Source organism: Scyliorhinus canicula, chromosome 21 (genome assembly GCF_902713615.1).
Source record: "Scyliorhinus canicula chromosome 21, sScyCan1.1, whole genome shotgun sequence".
Classification (NCBI taxonomy): domain Eukaryota; kingdom Metazoa; phylum Chordata; class Chondrichthyes; order Carcharhiniformes; family Scyliorhinidae; genus Scyliorhinus; species Scyliorhinus canicula.
This window is the reverse complement of record NC_052166.1, coordinates 22,772,304-22,796,901: the sequence shown is the minus strand read 5'-3', so window position 1 is coordinate 22,796,901 and position 24,598 is coordinate 22,772,304. Positions and strand designations below refer to the sequence as shown.

The 24,598-nt window shown below is 45.8% G+C and overlaps 1 protein-coding gene across 2 annotated transcripts in view; it reads right to left on the bottom strand.

Annotated features, from left to right (window-relative positions):
• Window positions 1-3,108: 3,108 nt before the first annotated feature.
• LOC119955499 (neural proliferation differentiation and control protein 1-like) overlaps window positions 3,109-24,598 on the bottom strand; it is a 224,204-nt gene continuing 202,714 nt past the window's right edge. For both annotated transcript variants that reach the window (XM_038781744.1, XM_038781745.1), the window contains 6 exons: window positions 22,612-22,788; window positions 19,395-19,461; window positions 14,476-14,563; window positions 12,265-12,344; window positions 10,108-10,207; window positions 3,109-6,830 (listed from right to left, as the gene is read on the bottom strand). In XM_038781744.1, the coding sequence (XP_038637672.1) occupies window positions 6,762-6,830; window positions 10,108-10,207; window positions 12,265-12,344; window positions 14,476-14,563; window positions 19,395-19,461; window positions 22,612-22,788 (581 nt within the window). In that variant the 3' untranslated portion in view covers window positions 3,109-6,761. The remainder of the gene's footprint in view (window positions 6,831-10,107; window positions 10,208-12,264; window positions 12,345-14,475; window positions 14,564-19,394; window positions 19,462-22,611; window positions 22,789-24,598) is intronic.

The following is a 24,598-nucleotide window of genomic DNA, read 5'->3' as shown; positions in this document are numbered from 1 at the left end:
CGTGACGGATATCCTAGATGTCCGAGCGACATAATATATCAGTTCGGCATGAGCCCACCAGGATGCCTGGGCAGCGGGATTCGCTGTTAGCACTGGCAAGCCACAGTTCTGAGGGTGGACAACAGGTCACACATCACACTGTGGGCACCAGCCTATGAGCGGGTGCCCTTCATCGATCGGAAGGATTTCCACTTCCAATGTGCAGTTGATGGGACTACCAGCTGCACATTGTGCATGTCTCCACCCGATACCCAGGCAGCTTGCACCACATTTTCGGCCTGGCGAACTCAACAGGAATAAAGGGTTATGGTGTTCGGACCAGAAAGTGGAGCCGAGTCCAGAAAAGATCAGCCATGATCTCATTGAATGGCGGATCAGGCTTGAAGGGCCAGATGGCCTACTCCTGCTTATTATGTTCTTATAACTGTGCACAAAGCTTCTGAGGCGCACCCTTGGGTGAGGGGTCTGCTCTTGGGCAACAGGTTATCCGCTGCGGTCGTGGCTGATGACACCTATCTGCAGGTCACCAATGTGGTGAACTGCTTCAACAACGCCCATTCAGCCACCAGGCGCAACATCGAGCAGCACATCGGCACGCTGACGGTGTGGTGCAGGTGTCTGGACCGCTCTGGTGGGGCCCTCCAATAATTTTTTTAGATTTTAAAATAAAATTTGGAGTATCCAATTACATTCCCCCCCCCAAATTGGGCAATTTAGCGCGGCCAATCCACCTACCCTGCACATCTTTTTGAGTTGTGGGGGTGAGATTCACGCAGACAGGGGGAGAATGTGCAAACTCCACACAGACAGTGATCTGGGGCCGGGTTCGATCCCGGGTCCTCGGCATCGTGAGGCAGTAGTGCTAACCACTGCGCCACCGTGCTGCCCTCGAGGCCCTCCAATACAGCCCTGGGAGTGCCTCCTGCATCATGGTGACCTGATGCGTCCTCAACATCACAAGGAGGAATTGGAGAAACACCAGGCCTCATCCAAGGCTGCAAAGGTTGGCCAAGATGGGCAGGACATGGGGCCCAGGAGGCCGCATGACGCGTGCACCAGGGCTGCCACGCACGGGACAACTCGATTGTCTCCAGTTTCACTGACTAGGGGGGCCTGGCCACAGGCAGCTCAACTGTCCCGTCCCACCCCAACATCCTCACCTCCCTGGGCTTTCCACCAGCTGCACCCTTTGGCCCTGATTCAGCAGCAGCTGAGGATCTGGTCAAGGGGCAGAGGATGTGTTGATGGCCTGCTCCGTGACGAGCTCTAGTGCTCTGCAGCACCCGACTCCTGCCCGGTGTCACATTCCAATGTCTACCCGGGTGATCCCTGTATGCATGCTGGCCATTCCATCACACAGGCCCAAAGTCCTTTGGGGAAGGAGAGGGGTTCGGGGGGGGAAAAGAGAGGAGGGGGGCAGTGGTGGTCCTGGGCTCCAGGTTGCGGGAAAAGGGATGGTGAGCGGTGATGGGTCACGCACCAGGTAGCATCACCAAATGGCGGCCCCCACACAGCCTAGTCCATCCCTCACATCCTACGGACATAGGGCCGAGGCAGTTGGGAACACAGGCGTTTACCGGGCACTAGCGTGCCCTAGCCCTTAACACTATCCTATGTGCTTCACCCAAGCTAACTTAAGTGGTGTCTTGTTTTCTAACCTTACCTCCCCTAATGTCCCTTCTAGGTGGGCTTCCCAGGTGGTACACCAGATGTGGAGGCGGGCTGTAGCACTTCCCGACCTGTGACTTGGGTCCCCTTTGGCAGTCGGCCTCTGGAGCGACCAGGCACGGAAGGGCTTGGCAGTTTCATGGGTGTCACATGTGGCATAGCACCACCCTGCTCTGCCGGCTGCCCATTGGATGTACAGGGACAGGTGGGGAGAATTGCGCTGCGATGTCCCGGCACCTCCCCTGCGGGAGCCACCGGCACGGGCCCCATCACCAACTCCTCAGCCCGATGAGCCCCAGGCCACTGCTTGGGACAAGGATGTGGCCGGAACAAGCTCAGGTGGCTCAGCCGTCACCTGACACTGCCAGTCTGGAGACCCACTCTCGTCTCGACCAGGGTCTATCTGCTCACAGCTATGGATCACAGAGACATTTGTGATTATCCAGCCCCTCTACACTTGCACCCCTTCAAAATAGAGCCATTTAGATTATACTGCCCCTCCATGCCATTTCTCCCAAGTGTTTCCTGCCAACGCAAGATGGCTGCACAATACCATCTGCGCATGTGCAGAAAACCAATGATGTCATTGGCTGCAGAGACAGTGCTAGCAAAGTCTATTTTTAAAAAAAGTTTCTGAGGAGAGGAGAATATTCAGACAATCAGAGAAACTTTGTTTTCCTTTCCCCTTGCATAAGCGAAGATTTAAAACAAAACCTGAATGAGACAAGCTGTGTATATTGCTGCTGTGACAGCGTGGGTTCAATTCCCATATTGCCTGAGGTTATTCATGAAGCCTTCTCAACCTTGGCCTTTGTTTGAGGTATGGTGATCTTCAGGTTAAATCGCCACCAGTCAGCTCCCCCCCCCCCCCAACACAGGGGGAAAGCATCCTTTGGTCATCTGGGACTATGACGACTTTACTTTACATAACTGCTGTGACGAGCTGTTCTATTGAACTGATTTGGAGATCGAAGGGAAAGCGATACGCAAGCTTAGTTTCTGGCTCGCATTTAAGTTTATGTCAAGTGTTTTGTTTGTAAACTTACTTCTATTAAATGGTGTGAATTTTTCTAAATTTTGTAAAGTCAATTTAACTTTTTGGTTTTCGTTCTGATCTCTGTTGCTGGCATAGGTGTCACGGAGTAAAAAGTTTTTCCCTTAAGTTTAGAGTACCCAATTCTGTTTCCTAATGAAGGGGCAATTTAGCGTGGCCAACCCACCTATCCCGCTTATCTTTGGGTTGTGGGGGCGAGACTCACGCAGACACGGATAGAATGTGAAATATTCACATGGACAATGACCCGGGGCCGGGATCGAACCTGGGTCCTCAGCGCGTGAGGCTGCAGTGCTAACCACTGCGCCACCATGCTGCCCAAAAAGAAAAAGAGAGGCAATTTTGTTGATTTTCAATTATCACAGAAAACAAGACTAAAAAAATAATCAGGATTTCAACAAATAAATTTATTTTCACTGAAAAATACAACAATATACATAATGCAAGAACAGGTATTTGAACCGGTGATGGCTAGGTTTTGAAAATAAAATATATTGGAAATGAAGACACAATTGAAATAAAATTGAACAGGCAATAAATACATGGAGTGGCAGAAGACAGATACTGATCAGATCATTGGAATGTTAAAGATCACCAGAGTCCACGTGGCCAATCCCATAAGGAATGATAGAGGGAAAAGAAATTAAGAGGGAGAATATCAAAAAGCTAATTCAAAGCACTTATCCCACGCAAGCATTACCCACCTGCACTCTGGACTCTCTTCGTTCGCCCCTTTAGTGCACCTTACAATTCACGATTTAATTCATTTTCCATCTAACCATTACAAAACCTGCCCCCACCAAAAATGAAATATTTAACATTTAGCCATCTCATTAAACTACATATTCCTGTTTAAAATAAAATCATATTTCCGCTGATTACAGTGGAATGGAAACTGTGGCCTAACAATTCAAGTATCAGAATGAAAACTAACAGAAGGAGCTGGTTTTCATTGAACAATTTCCCTTTGTGCAGAACCCAATCGTCTCCAGGTAGTTTTGGCATTTGCGTGATTGATAACTTTCTACAAAGTCGCTGCTCCAGCGGAATGTTTCTGTCAGGTTAACTATTAACCCTTGCTGTGGATATTCGGGAAATTAAAGTTGCTGTTTTTGTTTTCTGTTCAAGTGTTTTAAATATTAAAATGCTGCAGGAAAACCGAGGCGTGCCAAGTCATCTGCACATTGCTAATTTCCTGACCAACAGCTTTAATCTGCAGCTCATTCGTAGGTTTGGTTACATTCAAATGTGTCAACACCATCTGAACATTGCAGGTTAACATTTGGAGTAAAAGAATGGAGGGGACGGCGGGTGGGATGGAATCACTTGGGAGAGTTCTTTCAAAGAGCCAGCACAGGCAGGATGGGCCAAATGCCCCCCCCCCCCCTCCCCCCCTTGTGTGTTGAGTGATTCGATGAAGAAAGTTCATTGTTAATCTCTTCTCTCCCCCACCGTCCCCAGATGCTGATCCATTATTTAGTTGTGCATTTCCATAATTTTCTGTTTGGATTTTTAAAATCATAGAATGGTTGCAGCACAAAATATTGAAGATTTTTCCTGTTGATGTAGTTTAAGCTGCTTGTTCAGGATTAAACTGACCTTTCCAGCAGAATCAGCACGAATAAATACAGTGAGTAGGTCCAACTTTGGGGTCATGGACAGGCTCCTGTAATTGTTAGAAACTGGCAGAACCAGTGGGATGCCTGGCTCTTGCAGTGACGGGGCCCTGTACGTTGTGGAGCCTGTATAAAGTTTGTAGAACACAAAATATCTTGAAATTAACTCACTGCTAAAGCATTCAATACAAAAGCATTACCAGCTGGTGGAGCATTATGAATAAAATCCCTTTAAAATAAATCTCTCCAAATTAAAACTTTAAGGAATAAAACTTCAGTTTAGGTCCATAAACAAAATCGAAGTGTTAAGCTATAAATTTGCACATAAATTACTGTTCTTAATTAGATTAAAATCTATTCCAACCAATTTATACATTCTAGATATAATCCTTATTTCCTTTTTTAACATCTCCCCCAACATGTTTCTGTTATATTACATTTACACAAGAAAATCAGTTACCAAGGCAATTATAATGATATTATACAAAGTTGTCCTTTCCCCGGTTTGAGAAACAAAGGCCTTTTCACCTGATGCTGCACAATTGAGGTACAATGTGTATCCATTTCAGGGATGCCTCACTTTCGGGTATAAAACTTCAGCTGGGCAAATTGGATTTGAAGTGGGGAGGAAGGGGACTGGGGTCTCCACAGCTTCAACAAATCTATTTTAGAATTTGTTCAAATCGGTTAGCAAATCAGGTAGAGTTGTTTTTTTCCCCAAAATTTTGTCCTTGGAATGCTGGCAAGACCACCCCTGTTGTTCCCCCAGACAGTTATCATACTTTATTGAACAGGTGGCATGCTAAGGTGCTTACAAGGGCATTAAGAGTCACTCCTGTCCTGTGGTCTAGAGTCTCTGTACGGCGAAGCAGGTAGAAGAAGGGGTTTGTACAACAATCCATCTTTTTTTTCTGGCTTTTACCTCAACTGCAAGACTGATCGAATTCAATATCATAGTCTGCTGCATTGAGATTTGAACTCTCAATCTTTGGGTTTCTCGCAACCAGTCAGCCTGACAAATGTTATTCTCACTAGTAGTCACAAGAGTGCAATACGTAGCTCGATTAAACCAAGGACTGACAGTATAACTATCAGCAAGTATGTTTGGTGTCAGTCACTCAACTCATGGTTAAATGTTTTGTATAATTCAGACATAGTTCTCATGAAGAAAAATCTTGCACTTTGCAGGACAGGGAATGGATGGGATCAAGAAAGTTGGCAAATAACAGCCCGTCTTACAAACAATATTCTTGTCCCATCCACACTGGTGACAATAAAAAGCAGGTACTGAATTACTGGTTAAAGCCTGACACACACATCCACTGAGGATGAGAGAGTGTGTGGTCAGTTCAAGTGCCCTGCTTCATCACCCCTGCCATGATTTTATTTTATTCCAAATTTTGAGTCTTAGCTTTTGAAATGCTTCTTCAGTTTTCATGGAAAGTTGAAATGATTTAGGAAAATCATTTAGAGACCTCAGTAGAATAGCTGAATTCCAAGATGAGAGATGTTCAAATGAATGCTTGGCTGAGATGGTTAAAACAGTATTTGAAACATGACCGTCAGGGGGGGGGATGTGTTCTTCTCTCACCCTTACGAGTACTGATCACTGCCCCATTGAGTTACTTTCATCAAGGTTCAAGACAGTTGCTGGATCACTGCAATCTGACAATAGATATTGACAATATCCTGTGCTGAATTACTGCAATGGAAAATCAATGGAATTGTGAGCTTTTATACTATCGCTGCTGTGAATACTCCAAACAGATTACAGTTTGAAAGAAAGGCAATTCTACCCTTCCCCTCTAAAGCTGCTGTTGCATTTAGCAACCATTACAAATGAAGCACAGTAAACACGGTCAACCCTGTTCTGTCAGTACGTCACACTTTCAGTGTGACTTTCTGGTCAGAGTGAGAATCGTATCACACCATACTACAATCAGGACAATGGGGAATTGGTTGTATGGGCAAGCTTGGACCAGGTTTGTCTGTGGCACACAGGTCCCATGTAAAACAGGCTGTGTGCAAATCACAGAGCAGCTAGTGTTCAATGGTCATCTTAATACTTCTTTCCTTCCGACCACTATCCACTCCGTCGTACATGGCATGTCTTTCAGAAGATGATTCCAGGGCAACAAGAAATGCACCATAATCTCCTCTTGCACGGGCCAGGAAGTTGTGTTAGGAAGCTAAAAATGCTTGTGTTGGAGGCAGCAGGGTAGGATTTGGGGTTAAGGACCATTATTCAGTATATTATACCACCAAGGTTGGGATCGGGGTTCCCTCAATAGTCAGAAACAGAATGAATGAGACCACTGGAGATGCAGACTGTCCTTTGGTGCACAGTTGAATGATCTCTTATAACTGCAGATAATTCTCCCTTCTTGAAGTCTTATAGTCCAGAGAGATACCAGGTTGCTTAGTTACTGCGAGGGCGGATGATGTAGAGATGAGTCATCAAAAAGTGGATTCTTGACCTCCATCTCCCCTGTCTGTGACAAGAAAGAAAGAAAAGCTGTGAGTTAGTTGTGTGACACAGCAGGAAGATTCAGAGGAAACGGATGTGCTATTGAGGCCTGCCTGGTGGTTATTCCTATACAGAAATCTGGTGCCTACCTGAAAAGGTTCACGTCTTCATAATGCAAGCAAAAAAAGGGAGTTGTGAATGGGTCTGAATCTGACAGGAACTAACTGTTGATTCACAGGCACCGCTGCTTAGAGAAAACTGCACGTTAATGGACCTGTAAAGATGTAATAATATGGCTAATATCTGTTCCCATTGCCTAGCTGTGAAGGGTATTAACATAAGAAAAGCCTGGTGAAGCTCCCTCCTGCTGCATTGTCCTCTCAGCACTTTACTCAACAACAAAAATAAGCGCCAATGACTGAAGTTGCAGTAAAACCTGTTCCATCATCTTAATGAAACAATTCATTTACTCTTAAACTGTGACAACCTATCAGAGACACAGAACAATGTCACATTTAACCCTTCACAAACAATTGCTTCCCCACCACCCCCACCCCTTTTTTGTCAATTCTCCCCTAGCCGCCAAAAATGTTCCCTTTATTGGGGAACCTAATTCACAAGGTCCAATTGTTCTTGGGTTCTTCACAGAAGAGTTTTTCCCCTGTTGGCAGTATGTCCTGATAGTCTATTCAATGGCAGAGAGCACCATTGCGGAGTCTGATTCAATCATTGACAACCACATGTGTGCAAGTTGGTGTCAGTTAAGGATTTGTCAGCAACACTCTTGCCTTTGAATTGGGCGTTCAAATTTCACTCAAGGTTAGACGAAATCTTGACTGACACTCCAGAGCAGAAGTACTGCATTTCTTTTGGATGAGACAATACACTGAGGCCCTATCTGTATTCTCATCTGCACATATCACAAGCACCATTTCGAAAAGCTGAGGAAGTTCTCTCCAACGTCCAAACTAATAGGGGCTGGTTTAGCACACTGGGCTAAATCTCTGGCTTTTAAAGCAGACCAAGGCAGGCCAGCAGTACGGTTCAATTCCCGTACCAGCCTCCCCGAACAGGCACCGGAATATAGCGACTAGGGGTTTTTCACAGTAACTTCATTGAAGCCTACGCGTGACAATAAGCGATTTTCATTTCATTTCATAATAGTTATCCCTCGACTAACAGATATCTGGTCACCATCAGGCTATTGGGGATGCAGTATGCGAACTGGCTGTTGCACTTGGTACATTATAATAGTGATCATAGGGCAGCATGGTGGTGCAGTGGTTAGCACGGCTGCCTCACAGCGCCGAGGACCCGGGTTTGATCCCGGCTCAGGCCACTGTCCATGTGGAGTTTATAACGATAATAATCTTTATTATTGCCACAAGTAGGCTTACATTAACACTGCAATGAAGTTACTGTGAAATTCCCTGCGTCGCCACACTCCGGCGCCTGCTCGGGTACACAGAGGGAGAATTCAGAATGTCTAATTCACATAACAAACACATCTTTCGGGACTTGTGGGAGGAAACCGGAGCACCCAGAGGAAACCCACGCAGACATAGAACATAGAACAGTACAGCACAGAACAGGCCCTTCGGCCCTCGATGTTGTGCCGAGCAATGATCACCCGACTCAAACCCACGTATCCACCCTATACCCGTAACCCAACAAACCCCCCCCCCCCCCCCCCAACCTTACTTTTTAGGACACTACGGGCAATTTAGCATGGCCAATCCACCTAACCCGCACATCTTTGGACTGTGGGAGGAAACCGGAGCACCCGGAGAAAACCCACCCAGACATGAGGAGAATGTGCAGACTCCGCACAGACAGTGTCGCAAGCGGGAATCGAACCCGGTACCCTGGCGCTGTGAAGCAACAGTGCTAACTGTGTGGGTCTCACCCCCACAACCCAAAGATGTGCAGGCCAGGCTAAATCGCCCCTTAACTGGGGAAAAAAAGAATTGGGTACTTTAAATTTAGAAGAGAAAAATAAAAGCGATTATACTTCAAAAATATACTTCATTGCCTGCAAAGTGCTCAAGGACATCGTATGATCACAAAGACACCAATATAATTGCAAGTCTTTCATCTATGCAGGGTCAGGATGACTGGGTAGTGATGAGAAAGAAATTGAACCTGAATGTATCAATTTTTCAGAGCCTCAGGATGTCAAACAGCATTTTCAAAATTAATCAAATAAGCCATGCTTGAAGTTCTGTCACTGTTGTTTCGTAGGCACATGCGGCAGGTCAGGGTTCCACAAACAGTAAATGAGTGGTCAGAAAACATGTTCATAGGGGTGGCAGGTGACACAGCGGTTAGCATTACTGCCTACGGCACTGAGGGTAGATGGATTGGCCACCCTAAATTTCCTCTTAATTGAAAAAAATAATAAATGGGTACTCAAAATTTATTTTAAAAGCTTTATAAATTTTTTTTAAAGTACCCAATTATTTTTTCCAATTAATTTTTTAATTTATTTAATAAATTTAGAATACCCAATTAATTTTATCCAAATAAAATGGCAATTTAGCGTGGCCAATCCACCTAGCCTGCACATCTTTAGGTAGTGGGGGCGTAACCCATGCAAACATGGAGAGACTGTGCAAACTCCACGCGGGCAGTGACCCAGAGCCGGGATCGAACTTGGGACCTCGGCGCCGTGAGGCAGCAAGCATAACCCACTGCGCTACAGTGCAGCCCTTTTTTTTCCAATTAAGGGGCAATTTAGCCTAGCCAATCCACCTACCCTGCACATCTTTGGGTTGTGGTGGGGAAACCCACGCAGACACAGGGAGAATGTGCAAACTCCACGCGGACAGTGACCCAGAGCCAGGATCGAACCCGGGTCCTCAGCGCCGTAGGCAACAGTGTTAACCACTGTGATGCACGTTTCAAAAAAAAAGAAAACATGATCAGTGCAGTGGGTAAAATGTTGGCTCCCTACTCTTCTCCAGATAATGTCATGGGATTTTTTTTTTTTTTTTTTACACCCATCGGAGCAGACCATATTTGAGAATTAATAGCTTTATGCCATCAAAATGTATCTACTATAAACAAATTAACTTGCCGCTAGCAGTATCTAAATTCTTCACCCATTGTCCTATGCCGATGTTGAGTGAAAGTTTGAGATTAGCTCACGTGTACAGATTGACAGAACACCCGCAAGCACTTTTGAAATGGGTTAACTGAGAAAACGCAGCTGAAAGTCACAAAAAAATAGGATTTTCCTGATGTTAATGGTCAGCTTGTAGTTCTGGGCTTTGTCGCAAAATTGTCATTACTTAGTTACTTACTGGAGCCAGGCCTGGACATTCATAGACTGTGAAATCCCCGTCTTCGTTTTCTCCCTCGGATTCTGTCGCAGACTCAGCTACTTTGGACTCATCTTTATTTCTGTAGAACAAAATACAGCGGTGAACAGAAGACCATGCCCAGCTCTGCTGATCTCTTTGTTTGCAACTGTATTTAGCATGAGTGCGCCCATCCTCCCAAAATGAATACCGCCCAAATTCCTTGGGTACAGTGGAGACCCAAACATGTATGTCTCAACTGTCCCATTTTAATTGGGACATCCCAAATGAGAAGTAGTGCCACTTAAAAAAAGAAATGAGGAAAGTATGACCAAGATTCCCATGCCAATGTATTCAGCTAATTTCTAGACCTCTATGCCAATTCCATTCTGGTCCTTTTAAGCTAGTTAATGGATTTTAATGGGTGGTGAAACTAAGTGCGGAAATCCAGGAAAATCCACCGAGAGAAGGGGAAGGACAAGGGGCCTACTTGAAATGTGACTCTGTTTGGCTGCTTATGAAAGCTGTATTAACAGTGGGAGCTTCAACATTAGCTGTACGCTGATGTGCAGCTTTTGAACAGGCACCACTCACACATCAATAGAACATAGAACAGTACAGCACAGAACAGGCCCTTCGGCCCTCGATGTTGTGCCGAGCAATGATCACCCTACTCAAACCCACGTATCCACCCTATACCCGTAACCCAACAACCCCCCACCCCTTAACCTTACTTTTTAGGACACTACGGGCAATTTTAGCATGGCCAATCCACCTAACCCGCACATCTTTGGACTGTGGGAGGAAACCGGAGCACCCGGAGGAAACCCACGCACACACGGGGAGGACGTGCAGACTCGACACAGACAGTGACCCAGCCGGGAATCGAACCTGGGACCCTGGAGCTGTGAAGCATTTATGCTAACCACCATGCTACTGTGCTGCCCACTGCTACCGTGCTGCCCAATCCACCTACCCTGCACATCTTTGGGTTGGGGGGACCAAACCCACGCAAACACGGGGAGAATGTGCAAACTCCACACGGACAGTGACCCAGAGCCGGGATTGAACCTGGGACCTCGGCACCGTGAGATGGCAGTGCTAACCACTGCATCACCGTGCTGCCCAACACAATTGCAGTGTTAATGTAAGCCTACTTGTGACACTAATAAAGATTACTATTATTATTACAAGCCCATCTCCTGAAAACCCTAGATTCCCTTGCCCACCACACTTTCTCCTAGCTATTGGTTGCTTTCAGTGCTCTGCCAATGCTGCAAAGTCTATCAGCTTGGCATTTGAATGAAATGCATTTCTTGATTTGTCCTTGGGCAGTTTTCCCCATCCTGTGTTTAATCACGTAATTCCCGTAACAGCCTCCCCGAACAGGTGCCGGAATGTGGCGACTAGGGGCTTTTCACAGCAACTTCATTTGAAGCCTACTCGTGACAATAAGCGATTTTCATTTTCATTTTTTCATTTCAATCAGGATATGAAGTGACTGGGACATTCCAAATAGCAATCCCAGTTCTTAGCCAAGAGTAGTTTTGTGATCAACAATGCTATCTTAAAACTGTTGCAGCGCTCAGCATATGGCTCATCCACTTTAACCACAGCTTTGTCCATAATATTAAACAGAGCTTCAATACTTAACTAATAGCAAATTACTGTGGATGCAGGGTGCAGGGTGGCATGGGGGTACAGTGGGTTAACACTTTCTCCCTTTGTCCTCGTGGGTTTCGTCTGGGTTTCCCCAGACAGTCCAAAGATGTGCTGGTTAGGTGGATTGGCCATGCTAAATTGACCTTAGTGTCCAAAGATGTGTAGGTTAGGTGGGGTCATGGTGTTACAGGGGTAGGGTGGGGAGTGAGCCTAGGTAGGATGCTCTTTCAGAGGGTCGGTGCAGGCTCAATGGGAAAAATGGCCTCCTTCCGCACTGCAGGAATTCTATGAATCTGGGATCGGAAACAAAAGTAGAAAATGCTGGACAATCTCAACAGGTCTGACAGCATCTGCGGAGAGAGAACGGAGATAGCATTTCGAGTCTGGATAACTCAATCATCCAGACTTGAAATGTTAGCTCTGTTCTCTCTCCAGACATGCTGAGATTATCCAGCATTTTCTGTTTCAGTAATTAACTTATTGGCACTGAATACTCACTTCTCCATCGATAACATCTGTTGCTTCTGATGTTGGTAGTGATACATCTGGGCACTCTGTGCCAGCTTCTTGTCGCCACTCTGTTCAAAGCACAAATAAGAGTATGTGCCTATAATGCTTTGGAGTACCCTTTACACAAGTCACGACATTAAACATTCGTATCACAATTAGCAGAAGCATGAAGGCATTGAATCTCAAAGCATAGAAGGCCATCAAGCCTCTGCAGATAATTTCAAAGAGTTTTCTAATTAGCCCCACTATCTCTTAATAGACCCAAAAATCTTTTTTTTTTCAAGCACTTTGCAAATTCCCTTTTGAAGCTCACTATGAAACCTCTTTTCATGACTCATTCAGGCAGGGCATTCCAGATCATAACAGTCACTCTGTAAATAACATTCTCACAACCTTTCAGAGTCACGCACTAAGAGCCTGAATTCAATGTCCTTTCAGAATAACGTTGCCGTTTAGGGTAACAGGAAACTTGACTTGACTGTTGATAGTGAAGTGTAAGTGAAGTTGACTACAAGCTGATGAATTAATAGGAATAAAGGCTCAGAAAATACACACACCCCAAGTCAGATTTGAAAAGGTTGAGTTTTGGATGATAGCCTATAAGAAGTCTGAAGAAAGAAATTTCCTCTGAAGATTTCAGCACCTAAGAACATGGCCCCCAGTGATTTTCTGGGCGGCTGCATGGGTTATCAGGTGAAGGGATGCTCCTTTAAAATGGCCTTTTTGGTGAGAATCGCTGAAAAGAACGAAGTTGCATTCTACTTTTTTTTCTTTCTTTTTTAAAAATAAATTTTGAATGCCCAATTCATTTTTTCCCAATTAAGGGGCAATTTAGCGTGGCCAATCCACCTAGCCTGCACATCTTTGGGTTGTGGGGGCAAAACCCACGCAAACACGGGGAGAATGTACAAACTCCACACAGACAGTGATCCAGGGCTGGGATCAAACCTGGGACCTCGACGTCGTGAGGCAGCAGCACTAACTACTATGCCAACGTCCCAAGCACTTTTGACGGAATTAATTTCTTTTAAGTACAGCCGCTGTGATGTAGGCAAACATGGCAGAACCCTATAAATAGTAATTATCTGCTCAACATGCTGGTGTTGGGCCTTTTGGCTAAGGTGAAACCAGTTATCAGGCGTGTTGCCTGTTCTTGGCAGCTTGGATCTAGTATGTCGGACAGCACGGTAGCATTGTGGACAGCGCAATTGCTTCACAGCTCCAGGGTCCCAGGTTCGATTCCGGCTTGGGTCACTGTCTGTGCGGAGTCTGCACATCCTCCCAGTGTGTGCATGGGTTTCCTCCGGTGCTCCGGTTTCCTCCCACAGTCCAAAGATGTGCAGGTTAGGTGGATTGACCATGCTAAATTACCCTTAGTGTCCAAAATTGCCCTTAGTGTTGGGTGGGGTTACTGGGTTATGGGGATAGGGTGGAGGTGTTGACCTTGGGTAGGGTGCTCTTTCCAAGAGCCAGTGCAGACTCGATGGGCCGGATGGCATTGTAAATTCTATGATGATGTCCCTTTTGTGGAGACCATGACATTTTAATTTGAATTGTTTTTTGGTGCAAGCAAGGAGATGGGTTAATGGCTTGTGTGTTGGCCATGTAACTTTGAGAAAGAAATAATGTTCTTTTTCAAAAAAAGGTAACACTGAGAGATATAACTGTTCAGTAAAAAGTGTCACAGGATCTTTAACACCCACCTCAACCACTGGAAAAAGGCAAATGGGTGCTCAGGTTGAAGCCGGGCCTCACGGACGGCACTTCCAATAATAGAGTGGATATTCAGTACTGCACGTGGGTTGGCCTATTTTATGCACCCAGTGGAATTGGGAGCAAAATCCACAAACGTCTGGCTGCCAGAGTGCCATCAGCTGAGTCAAGCTGACATATTTAAACCTCCATATAATGCTCCCATAATTCATTTTTAGAAACAATTTGGTTTCCTTCAGCAGGCCAGATACTGTAAAACTCAAAACGAGACAGGTCCAGGGACAGGGTACGTTAGTCAGGCATGGAAAGCAGATTGTAGCCTTGGGTTTGTTTGGCGATCCTCCCACCCGCCCATGGGTGAGATTATCTCGCTGCATGAAAATAAACCAGTCAACATACGAGACTCAGGGCTTGGACTGCATTTCTGGACCGCGACCTGGAGCACAAATGAGATACAATTGAAGTACCATCTCCTTCTGAACTTACCTGGGGCTTCTCAGGTTGAACATTGGATCCAATTATTCCGTAGCCTGGATAATCTGCTTTCTGAGTTAACCTCATCTCCTTCTGTAATCTAAAATTTAAAAAAAGGCAAGTAAAAGCAGAGCTTCGAGAGTCCCCCACTACATTGGCGCAGGCCTCAATATCTCTGATCCCGAAGAAAGACAAGGACCCGGAGCAGTGAGGATCCTACCGTCCAATATCGCTGTTGAATGTTGGTGCCATGTTGCTGGCTAAGATTCCGGTCTTGCGGATTGAGGGTTGTGTGCCGGAGATGATAGGAGTGGACCAGACGGGGTTTGTAAAAGGCAGGCACATGTCAGCCAAATGAGTCAGGCGCCTGCTAAATGTCATAATGATGCCCCGGAAGAAGAAATGTGGAGGTGGCGGTCGCGATGGGCGCGGAGAAGGCCTTTGATCGGGTAGAGTGGGAGTATTTGTGGGGGGTACTGGGGTGGTTTGGGTTTGTAGACTGGATTTGATTGTTGTACCGGGCGACGCCAGTGGCGAGTGCAAGAATGAATCGGGTGAGCTCACGGTACTTTATGTAGTAAAAGGAGGACGAGGCAGGGATGCCCACTCTCCCCCTTGCTTTTCACCTTGACGATAGAGCCACTGGAGATGGCGCTTAAGAGCATATAGGGGTTGGAAAGGAGATATCTCGGGGTTGGAAAGGGATTGCGCGGTGGGGGGGTTATAGGGTGTCCCTATATGCAGACGACCGGCTGTTGAATCTATCGGACCCACTGGAAAGCATAGGGAGCATTATAGACATTTTGGGGAAATTTGGCTGTTTTTCACGATACAAGTTAAACATGCGATAGAGTGAGGTCTTTCCAATATTCAGGCGGGTGGGGGAGGGGCAGGAGAGGAGGCTGGGCAAACTGCCATTTAATGTAGTGGGGGCGACTTTTAGGTATCTAGGTATCCAGGTGGTGCTGGGGTGGGATCAGTTTCACAAATTGAAACTGGCTCGGTTGTTGGAGCAAATGAAGGGATGACTAAAAAGATAGGATGTGCTTCCGTTGTCACTGGCGGTGTGGGTGCAGGCCGTAACGATGATTGTGCTCCCGAGGTTTTAGTATGCATTCCAGAACCTCACGATTTTATTCCCCAAAGACTTTTTCAAGAAGGTTAACTCGTTGATATTGGGATTTGAGAGAGCAGGGGAGGACCCTTGGGTAGAGGCGGCACTGTTGGACTGAGGGTGAGGCTGGGGGGGAGGGGGGGCTGGTCTTGCTAAATCTAATGAATTATTATTGGGTGGCAAATCTACCTTTTTTTTTATATATAAATTTTGCATACCCAATTAATTTTTTCCAATTATCGGTCAATTTAGCATGGCCAATTCACCTACCCTTTACATCGTTGGGTTGTGGGGGCGAAACCCACGCAGACATGGGGAAGACTGTGCAAACTCCACATGGACAGTGACCCAGAGCCGGGATCGAACCTGGGACTTCTGCGCCATGAGGCAGCAGTGCTAACCACTGCACCACCGTGCTGCCCTTTGGGCGGCAAATATAACAATGGTAAGGAAGTGGGTACTGGGGGAGGGTACTTGGGAGCAGATGGAGGCAGCCTCCTGTAAGGCTACTAGTTTGGGAGCGTTATTGAGAGCGCCTCTGCCGTTCTCACCGTCCAAGGGACTCCACGTGTCCGGTAGTAGTGGCGGCCAGGAGGGTGTGGGGACAGTGGCGACAGCACTTGAGGAGGCCTCGGTTTGGGCCCCGATCTGTGGGAATCACAGGCTCGCTCCGGCAGGTTTCAGGGTTGGCAGCAGGCAGGGATCGAGCGGTTTGGAGATTTGTTTGTGGAGGGCAGCTTCCCGAGTTTGGAAGGACTGGTGGAGGAGTAAGAGTTGCCCTGTTCTGATACTTCCAGACGCAGAACTACGTGAGAAAGCAGGTGCCGTCTTATCCTGATCTGGCCCCCGGAGTTGCAGGAGAAGGTGCCGTCGAGAACAGGGGTTGAAGAGGGCAGGGTGCCGGTGATATATAAGGAATTGATGGATTGAGAGGATGCCCAGATAGGAATATTAAGGGAAAGTGGGAGGAGGACCTGGGGGGGGGGGGGGGGGGGGGGGGGGGAGGAGGAGGTCTGGAAGCTGGGTTATGAGAGGAAGCTCTGAGAAGGGTGAATGGGTCCTCCTCCTGCACCAGGTTGAATCTCACCTAATTTAAGGCAGCCCATAGGGCGCATATGGCAGTGGCTAGAATGAGTAGATTGTTTGAGGGGGTGGAGGATAGGTGTGGGCGGTGTACAAGGGGCCCGCGAATCATGCTCAATTGGGTGGATTTTGGCGGGGGTATGCTGGCGCAATGTCAGAGGTACTGGGGTGAAGGTGGTCCCGAGTCGGCAGTGTTTGGAGTGGTGGAAGTGGTGGAGTGCAGGAATACAGGATGAGAGAGAGGCTGGCATTCTGGCCTTTGCTTCTTTGGTAGCCCAGAGATGGATCCTGTTGGAGTGGTGGGACTCGGAACCTCTGAAGTCGAGGGTATGAGTGAGCGACCTCGCGGATTTCCTTAGGCTGTAGAAAATTAAATTTGCCTTAAGGGATCGATGCAAGGGTTCACCCAGAGATGGAAACCATTCATTGGGGCGGCATGGTAGCACAGTGGGTAGCACTATTGCTTCACAGCTCCACGGTCCCAGGTTTGATTCCCAGCTGGGTCACTGTCTGTGCATATCTCCCTGTGTCTGCATGGGATTCCTCCGGGTGCTCCGGTTTCCTCTCACAGTCCAACGGTATGCAGGTTAGGTGGATTGGCCATGCTAAATTGTCCTTAAATGTTCAAAAATAGGATTACTGGGTTGCAGGGATAGGGTGGAGGTGTGGGTTCAAGTAGGGTGCTCTTTCCAATGGTCAGTGCACTTGATGGGCTGAATGGCCTACTTCTGCACGTAAATTCTTCCAGGGCAGTTACGTCATCGGAATGGGGGGGGGGGGGGGGGGGTTAGCTTTAGCAAGAAAAAGTGGAGGCAGAGAGGGTGGGGGGTATGGCAGGGAGGGCGGGTTGTGGATGTTGGCTATTTATTGAGTTATGCTGTGTTCTCCTACGGCACAAGGAAGTGGTGAAGTACTGGGGTACTTCACACTCAAGAATGACAGAATAAGAAAGAAGTAGAGAGCAAAATTAATAAAAGGCAAATTTGGGAAATGGCATTTAAGAGTAATGAGAAAGGTTTGTATCATGACCAGTACAGGCTTGGAGGGCCGAAGGGCCTGTTCCTGTGCTGTATTGTTCTTTCTTCCTGTTTGTAATTTGTTGGTCATCTTTTTTATCTTGGTTATGGTTTTATTTGATGTTTATCAATAAATGCCTTAATAAAAATATTAAAAACAAATCATATTTTGGACTCCTGCATAATGAATAGCAACCTGGGTAGGTGGCTGACAGGTACCTGAACGACTGTGCCCCAGTACAGGCTGGTATTTTCAGGACAGAAGGAAACAGAACTGGAACGGTGGGTACATTGGTTTCCTGTGGTCTGGTTATAGAAGCCAAAGAATGATGTCTCAGGGAAACACTTGTAAATCTATAATCAGTCACACTTCACAAAACATTCTAACTCAAATATTTTTTGAGGTCAAAATGCACCGGGAGAATTTTTCTCTTCATGCATCTTCACCCCATCCAAACTCCAGATCATGCATTTTCAACACTCAGTTTTATCACTAAATATTTCAAACTGGCTTCTGGTAGATGGCGATTGTCTGAGGTGGCAACACACCAGGTGTCTAGATCTAAAAATATTTGCCTTCAGCCCAACATCTACCCATAGCGTTTGAGCTGGAAGGTCCTGTATTCAACTATCCCATGGCTCACTCTTAGTCAGCTCTATTTAACTTGTGTTTGCACAATGGGCAAAGTTTTTGGAGTAAGATTTCAGAAACATAAACCAGACACCATCGATGTGGAGGCCTCTGACGTAGACATACACATAAAATTTACAGTGCAGAAGGAGGCCATTTGGCCCATCGAGTCTCCACTGACCCTTGGAAAGAACACCACACACCTCCACATTATCCCCGTAACCCAGTAACCCCCGCCTAACCTTTCTTAAGACACTAAGGGCAATTTATCATGGCCAATCCACCTAACCTGCACATCTTTGGACTGTGGGAGGAAACCGGAGCACCCAGAGACATTAGCTCATGAGGTAAAGATTTTTTAAAAAAAATTTAAGAGTACCCATTTCTTTTTTCCCAATTAAGGGGCAGTTTAGCATGGCCTATCCACCTAGTCTGCACATGTTTGGGTTGTGGTGGTAAGACTCACGTAGACATGGGGAGAATGTGCAAACTCCATATGGACAGTGATCTGGGGCTGGGATCGAACCCATTACTCCTAATGTCATTTCCCAACTTTGCCTTTTATCAATTTCACTCTCTACTTCTTTCTTATTCTCTCATTGTTGAGTGTGAAGTACTCCAGATTTACTTTCTCATTACTTTTAACACCATTTCCCAGTTGTTTTCTTTTGAGGCTCAAAATTCTCTCAGAATTCAATCCTTATAGGGCAGCATGGTGGCGCAGTGGTTAGCATTGCTGCCTCACGGCGCCGAGGTCCCAGGTTTGATCCGAGCCCTGGATCACTGTCTGTGTGGAGTTTTCACAATCTCCCAGTGTTTGCATGGGCTTCGCCCCCACAACCCAAAGATGTGCAGGGTAGGTAGATTGGCCACGATAAATTGTCCCTTAATTGGAAAAATTAATTAATCAGGCACACTAAATTTAGAAGAAGAATTCAGTCCTTGTAGATCCTCAAGTGATGACCCAAACAAAGTCATGATCTAATCCTTTATACGGCCCAGTTTCAGACTTGGGGAAAGGTGCAATCCTACTGCAGAATCATGAAATTCCACTAGGTTATGTCTGAACTGCTTTCAGAAGGCTTACCTGTACCAGCAGATGCCAGCAATGATCAGTCCAGAGACTCCTGCCACTGTGCATACAATGATCAAAGCTGAGGAGTAAAGAATGGCAAATGTCAACAACTTCCAAAACTCTTCCGCAGTGCAGTGCAATCTTAATATACAAAACTGGTACCTTGCCGCTGCCCACCTCCCTTTCCTCCCCGGAGAAATTGGGTGGGCAGCTGTATGATAGTTAACAGCTGAGAGGTAATGCTCTATATATATATATGGGTGAGGACTCTTTTCTGACCAACATAACATGTTCTTAGAAAGTCACCTATTTCCTTTGAAGCATCAAAACTCTATTAATTATTTTTAAATATACAATTTTAGAGAACCCAATTCATTTTTTCCAATTATGGGGCAATTTAGCATGGCCAATCCACCCAGCCTGTACATCTTTGGGTTGTGGGGCAAAACCCACGCAAACACGTGGAGAATGTGCAAACTCCACATGGACAGTGACCCAGAGCCGGGATCGAACCTGGGACCTCGGCGCTGTGAGGCATCAGGGCTAACCCACTGTGCCACCGTGCTGCCCTTAAAACTCTATTAAAATGATGACTTCCTGTTGTGTGCATAGAATTACAGTGCAGAGAGGCCATTCGACCCATCGAGTCTGCACTTGCCAATGGAAGGAGCACCCCACTTAAGCCCACACCTCCACCCTATCCCAATAACTCCACCTAACCTTTTTATTTGGACACCAAGGGATATTTAGCGCGGCCAATCCGCCAAATCTGCACATCTCTGGACTGGGGGAGGAAACCAGAGCACCCGGAGGAAACTCACGTTCTTCAAGATGAGTGTTAAACACAACATGGGCCAGCACGGTGACACAGAGGTTAGCACTGCTGTCTCACAATGCCAGGGTTCAATTTCAGCCTCAGGTGATTGTCTATGTGGAGCTTGCATGTTCTCCCCATGTCTGCGTGGGGTTCCTCCAGGTGCTCTGGTTTCCTCCCACAGTCTAAAGGTGGATAGGTCATGCTAAAATTGCCCATTAGTGTAGGTTAGGCAGAGTTACGGGGATAGGGCAGGGGAGTGGGCTAAGGTAGAGTGCGCTTTCACAGGGTCGGTGCAGACCTGATGGACCAAATGGCCTCCTTCTGCACTGTAGGAATTCTATGATTCTATAAGTCCCAGTAATATGAATGCTTAAGTTCTCTATATATGTGAACTGCACCACTTGAAATAGCTGCCACTGCATTCTGGGAAGATTGGGAACAGAACTGGCATCATCTCAATCCATCCGCGCCAAAAGCCTACATAAAAGGATGTCAGTCAGTGGCAAAATGCTCAACATAAAATAATAGCCATGACAGAAATCATGCAATCTCAGTTTACATCTAAAGACAGAAGATTGTGACAGGATAAATTTCTTTTCAATATCTGCACTTCCGGACATAGCTCTGAACTATCACTATAATACTGCTGGTTTTATATACATGACATAACATTAACATGGATTTCAAAAATCATAGCTCTACCAGGCTAATTATCTCCCAGACTTCTAAATACCAAAACTAAACAAAGCACTTATCAAGGCTGGGCTCTTAATTGCTTACTGAAAACAACTTTTTTGTTGGACAAAGCATAGAAATCTGAGGCGCATGCATCAGTGACACAAGAACACTTAAAAAAAAAATCACTCCTGTTTTTAATCACCGAGATATGACACAGCAGATATTCGACTATATCCACTTATATCTGAAGCCTGGGTTATGGCTTGTGATTCTAACATTCAGAATTTTTTTTACACTGTGGTTTTGTTACAGAGCCTGAACCATCCACTCAATTCTCATTTGCCTGCCATAAATGGAGGATAGAAAAATTTTCCCCCAAAAAACAATCACAACTACTTTTAATGGCTGGTTGGCATGTTCAATCACCAGTTAGATGCTACTTCACAATTATAATGGCCTGTAAATAACAGTAATATGAGATACACGAGGTCTGGCAAGTTAACCTGTGTATTTGTGAGCACCACATTGGTACCTTTATGCTAATGACACTGTCTGCACCACCACAAGTTGCAAATCTATGAATGCCCTGAGGCTACATATCAATCGGCTTCAGGTTTCAAGGCATCAGAAGACTTAAAGCTGGTCTTTACATTAATCAATATGCTGCTGAGGGATTTGTGATCTATAATCACCGTCTTTTTATACTTCCTTTACTGACATGCATCAGTCTCCCATTACATTAATTGAAGGGTCAATAGGAAGAAAGGCTGAGGAAGTACAGAGCTCGACTCTGATAAAAGTTGATAAGGGAGCAAGGAGGAATAAATTTCTCAAATGCTACTATTAAACTAATCCTTAATCTGTTAAAACAAGTGTGTATGAATTAACATTACTGGTAATTGTTTCATGTGTAATGTAGCTGATACTGTAAATGAGACGTTGTTCTGAATGGAAGCAATTACTTCCGCTCGTAAGAAAAATGTGACGGGTGGTGACAACAGCAACAAAGGCAGTTGCCGTCCATGTGAAATCTGCTATTTTGTTTTGCTTCTGTTGATATATTAATAAATTGTCAGCAGTGTCATCCCAGCTATATGCATCTACCCTTACAGGCCTCAAGAATGTTAGGTATGGCACTGGAAAGGTTCCAAAGTGATGATTTAAACCCAGTGAGTGGTCGTAGGCTATTTGATTATGGAGTGCAACACTGCAAAGATCCTTAAGTATGTACACCCAATGACTGCCCCCACCCACTGTTCAGCAGGGGTTATCTGGATCAGGAATCCTGGCTGATGGCTTTTTCCTTCTTTTGCTCAGAGCCCAATAGTAATTATTCAAACATTTCCTATGCTGAATCAGCCCAGGCCCAGATAGGGATTCAAAACCACAGTCCTCTAGTTTGTATGGTTTTAGTGGAACACTGGGGGTTGTCTTGATTCGAAAGGGAAAATGCTGGAAAATCTCAGCAAGTCTGGCAGCATCTGTAGGGAGAGAAAAGAGCTAACGTTTCGAGTCCGATGACTCTTTGTCAAAGCTTTGACAAAGAGTCATCGGAGTCGCAACGTTAGCTCTTTTCTCTCCCTACAGATGCTGCCAGACTTGCTGAGATTTTCCAGCATTTTCCCTTTCGTTTCAGATTCCAGCATCCGCAGTAATTTGCTTCTATCCGGTTGTCTTGATTCATTGGTTTTTGTCCATCAAGGTGTAGCCTTTTGAAATGCAATGCATACTTACTGAGCAGGATGGCATCGGTGAAAGGAACATCTTTCTTTGGAACACTCTTTACTGCTGCCACTTTATCAGGAGTGTTAGGGGGTATGCTTGTTGCAGTAGGTGCATCTTTATTGGATGGTATGCCTGCACGAACTCCTCTTGTTTCATCTTGTATTTCAGCAGGTTTATTCTTACCAGCTGTTAATGCAAAGTATTAACTGTTAAAAAATTGTTACTTGATAAAAGATCCAACTCTCTTATTTGAAACTGCAAGTATAGATAAGATGTCCCATTTCAAATGGACTGAAGGTCTAGCCCCACTGTAACAGAGATGGGAAGTGGGACGACTGCCGTTAGCTAAGTGTACTCTCATCTCAGCTATCTGCAGGACAGGACTGAGGGAGGCCAAATGCTTGTCCACAGGAGGATCAGTTCTAGTCTCCCCTCAGGTACGTCTAACTCTCCAGTTGCTGGAGACCCATTCTCTTGGTTTATACCAGACTGACATTTCCAATTCCCCGACAGAGTGAAGGAGAAATTTATTTTCTAATGTAAATATCCAGTTCTAATGATATCACATTGTGCAAATGCTGCCGTCTTCGGCCTCCCTTTTCTTAAAATGTCAACCTCCCTTTTCTTAAAACATCAACCCCCTTCTAGACGCACTTATCTTGCCCAAGTATTCATTCTTGAGCAGTGACTGCCTGCAACATAGTTAACAATACATTGCAACAGAATCCAAAACAACTCTCGCACAACAGCCACACTTTGCAATCTGATTTTTTAATTCTTCTCCCACATTTTCTGGTGCAGGGACATAGATCAGGTGAGCCTATCACATTTTAAATATTAAAATGGCCAGCTTAGGGCGGGGGAAAGACACGGCACGTGGCTCAGGGGTTAGCACTGGGACTGCGGCGCTGAGGACCCGGGTTCGAATCCTGGCCCTGGGTCACTGTGCGTGTGGAGTTTGCACATCCTCCCCGTGTCTGCGTGGGTTTCACCCCCAAAGATGTGCAGGTTAGATGAATTGGCCACACTAAATTGCCCCTTAATTGGAAAAAAAAATTGGATACTCTAAATTTAAACAAAAACAAAACTAAACAAAAAAATGGGCGGCTGCTTTTAATCCATAGAATCCCTACAGTGCAGAAGGAAGCCATTCGCCTCATCGAGTCTACACCGACCCTTTGAAAGAGTACCATACCTGGGTCCACTCCCCCACCTTATCCCCCTAACCCCACCTAACCTGCACATCTGTGGACTGTGGGTGGAAACTGCAGCTCTCAGAGGAAACCCATGTAGACACGGATAGAATGTGCAAACTCCACAGTCACCCAAGACCAGAATTGAACCCGGGACCCTGGCACTGTGAGGCAGAAGTGCTAGCCAAGGTGCCACCCCAAATCATTATTATTTTGTTGATAACTGGTAAGTCAACAACAAAATATTTAAATAAATTTAGAGTACCAATTAATTTTTTCCAATTAAGGGGCAATTTAGCATGGCCACTCCACTTACCCTGCACATCTTTGGGGTTGTGGGGGTGTGAACCATGTAGACATGGGGAGAATGTGCAAACTCCACACGTACAGTGACCCAGTGCCGGGTCCTTGGCACCGTAAGGCAGCAGTGCTAAACACTGCGCTGTGCTGCCCGAGTAAATAACAAAATATGGTATGATTTGTTCTTTTCCTCCGTACTCAATCTTCCCATTCCTTTTCTCAAGGTGTGGTCTGCAGCTGTGGTATTTTCTGAAGCATTAGTGATTTCCCAACTCCGGCTCCTATACCATGAAGCTTCGACCTCAAAAGTCAGCAGATCTAACTCTATGAAGCTTGCCATGGTACCCCAGTCCTTCCCAGGCTGTTCTACACATTCAGACCCTGCCAACATAACTTTTCAAATACTGTGTCCACTCCGTATCTTCACATTTTACTTTTATAATTTTTATAGTCATGAGCAGTTGTATAAATTCTAGCATACAAGTATGCAGTAACCTGGAAGT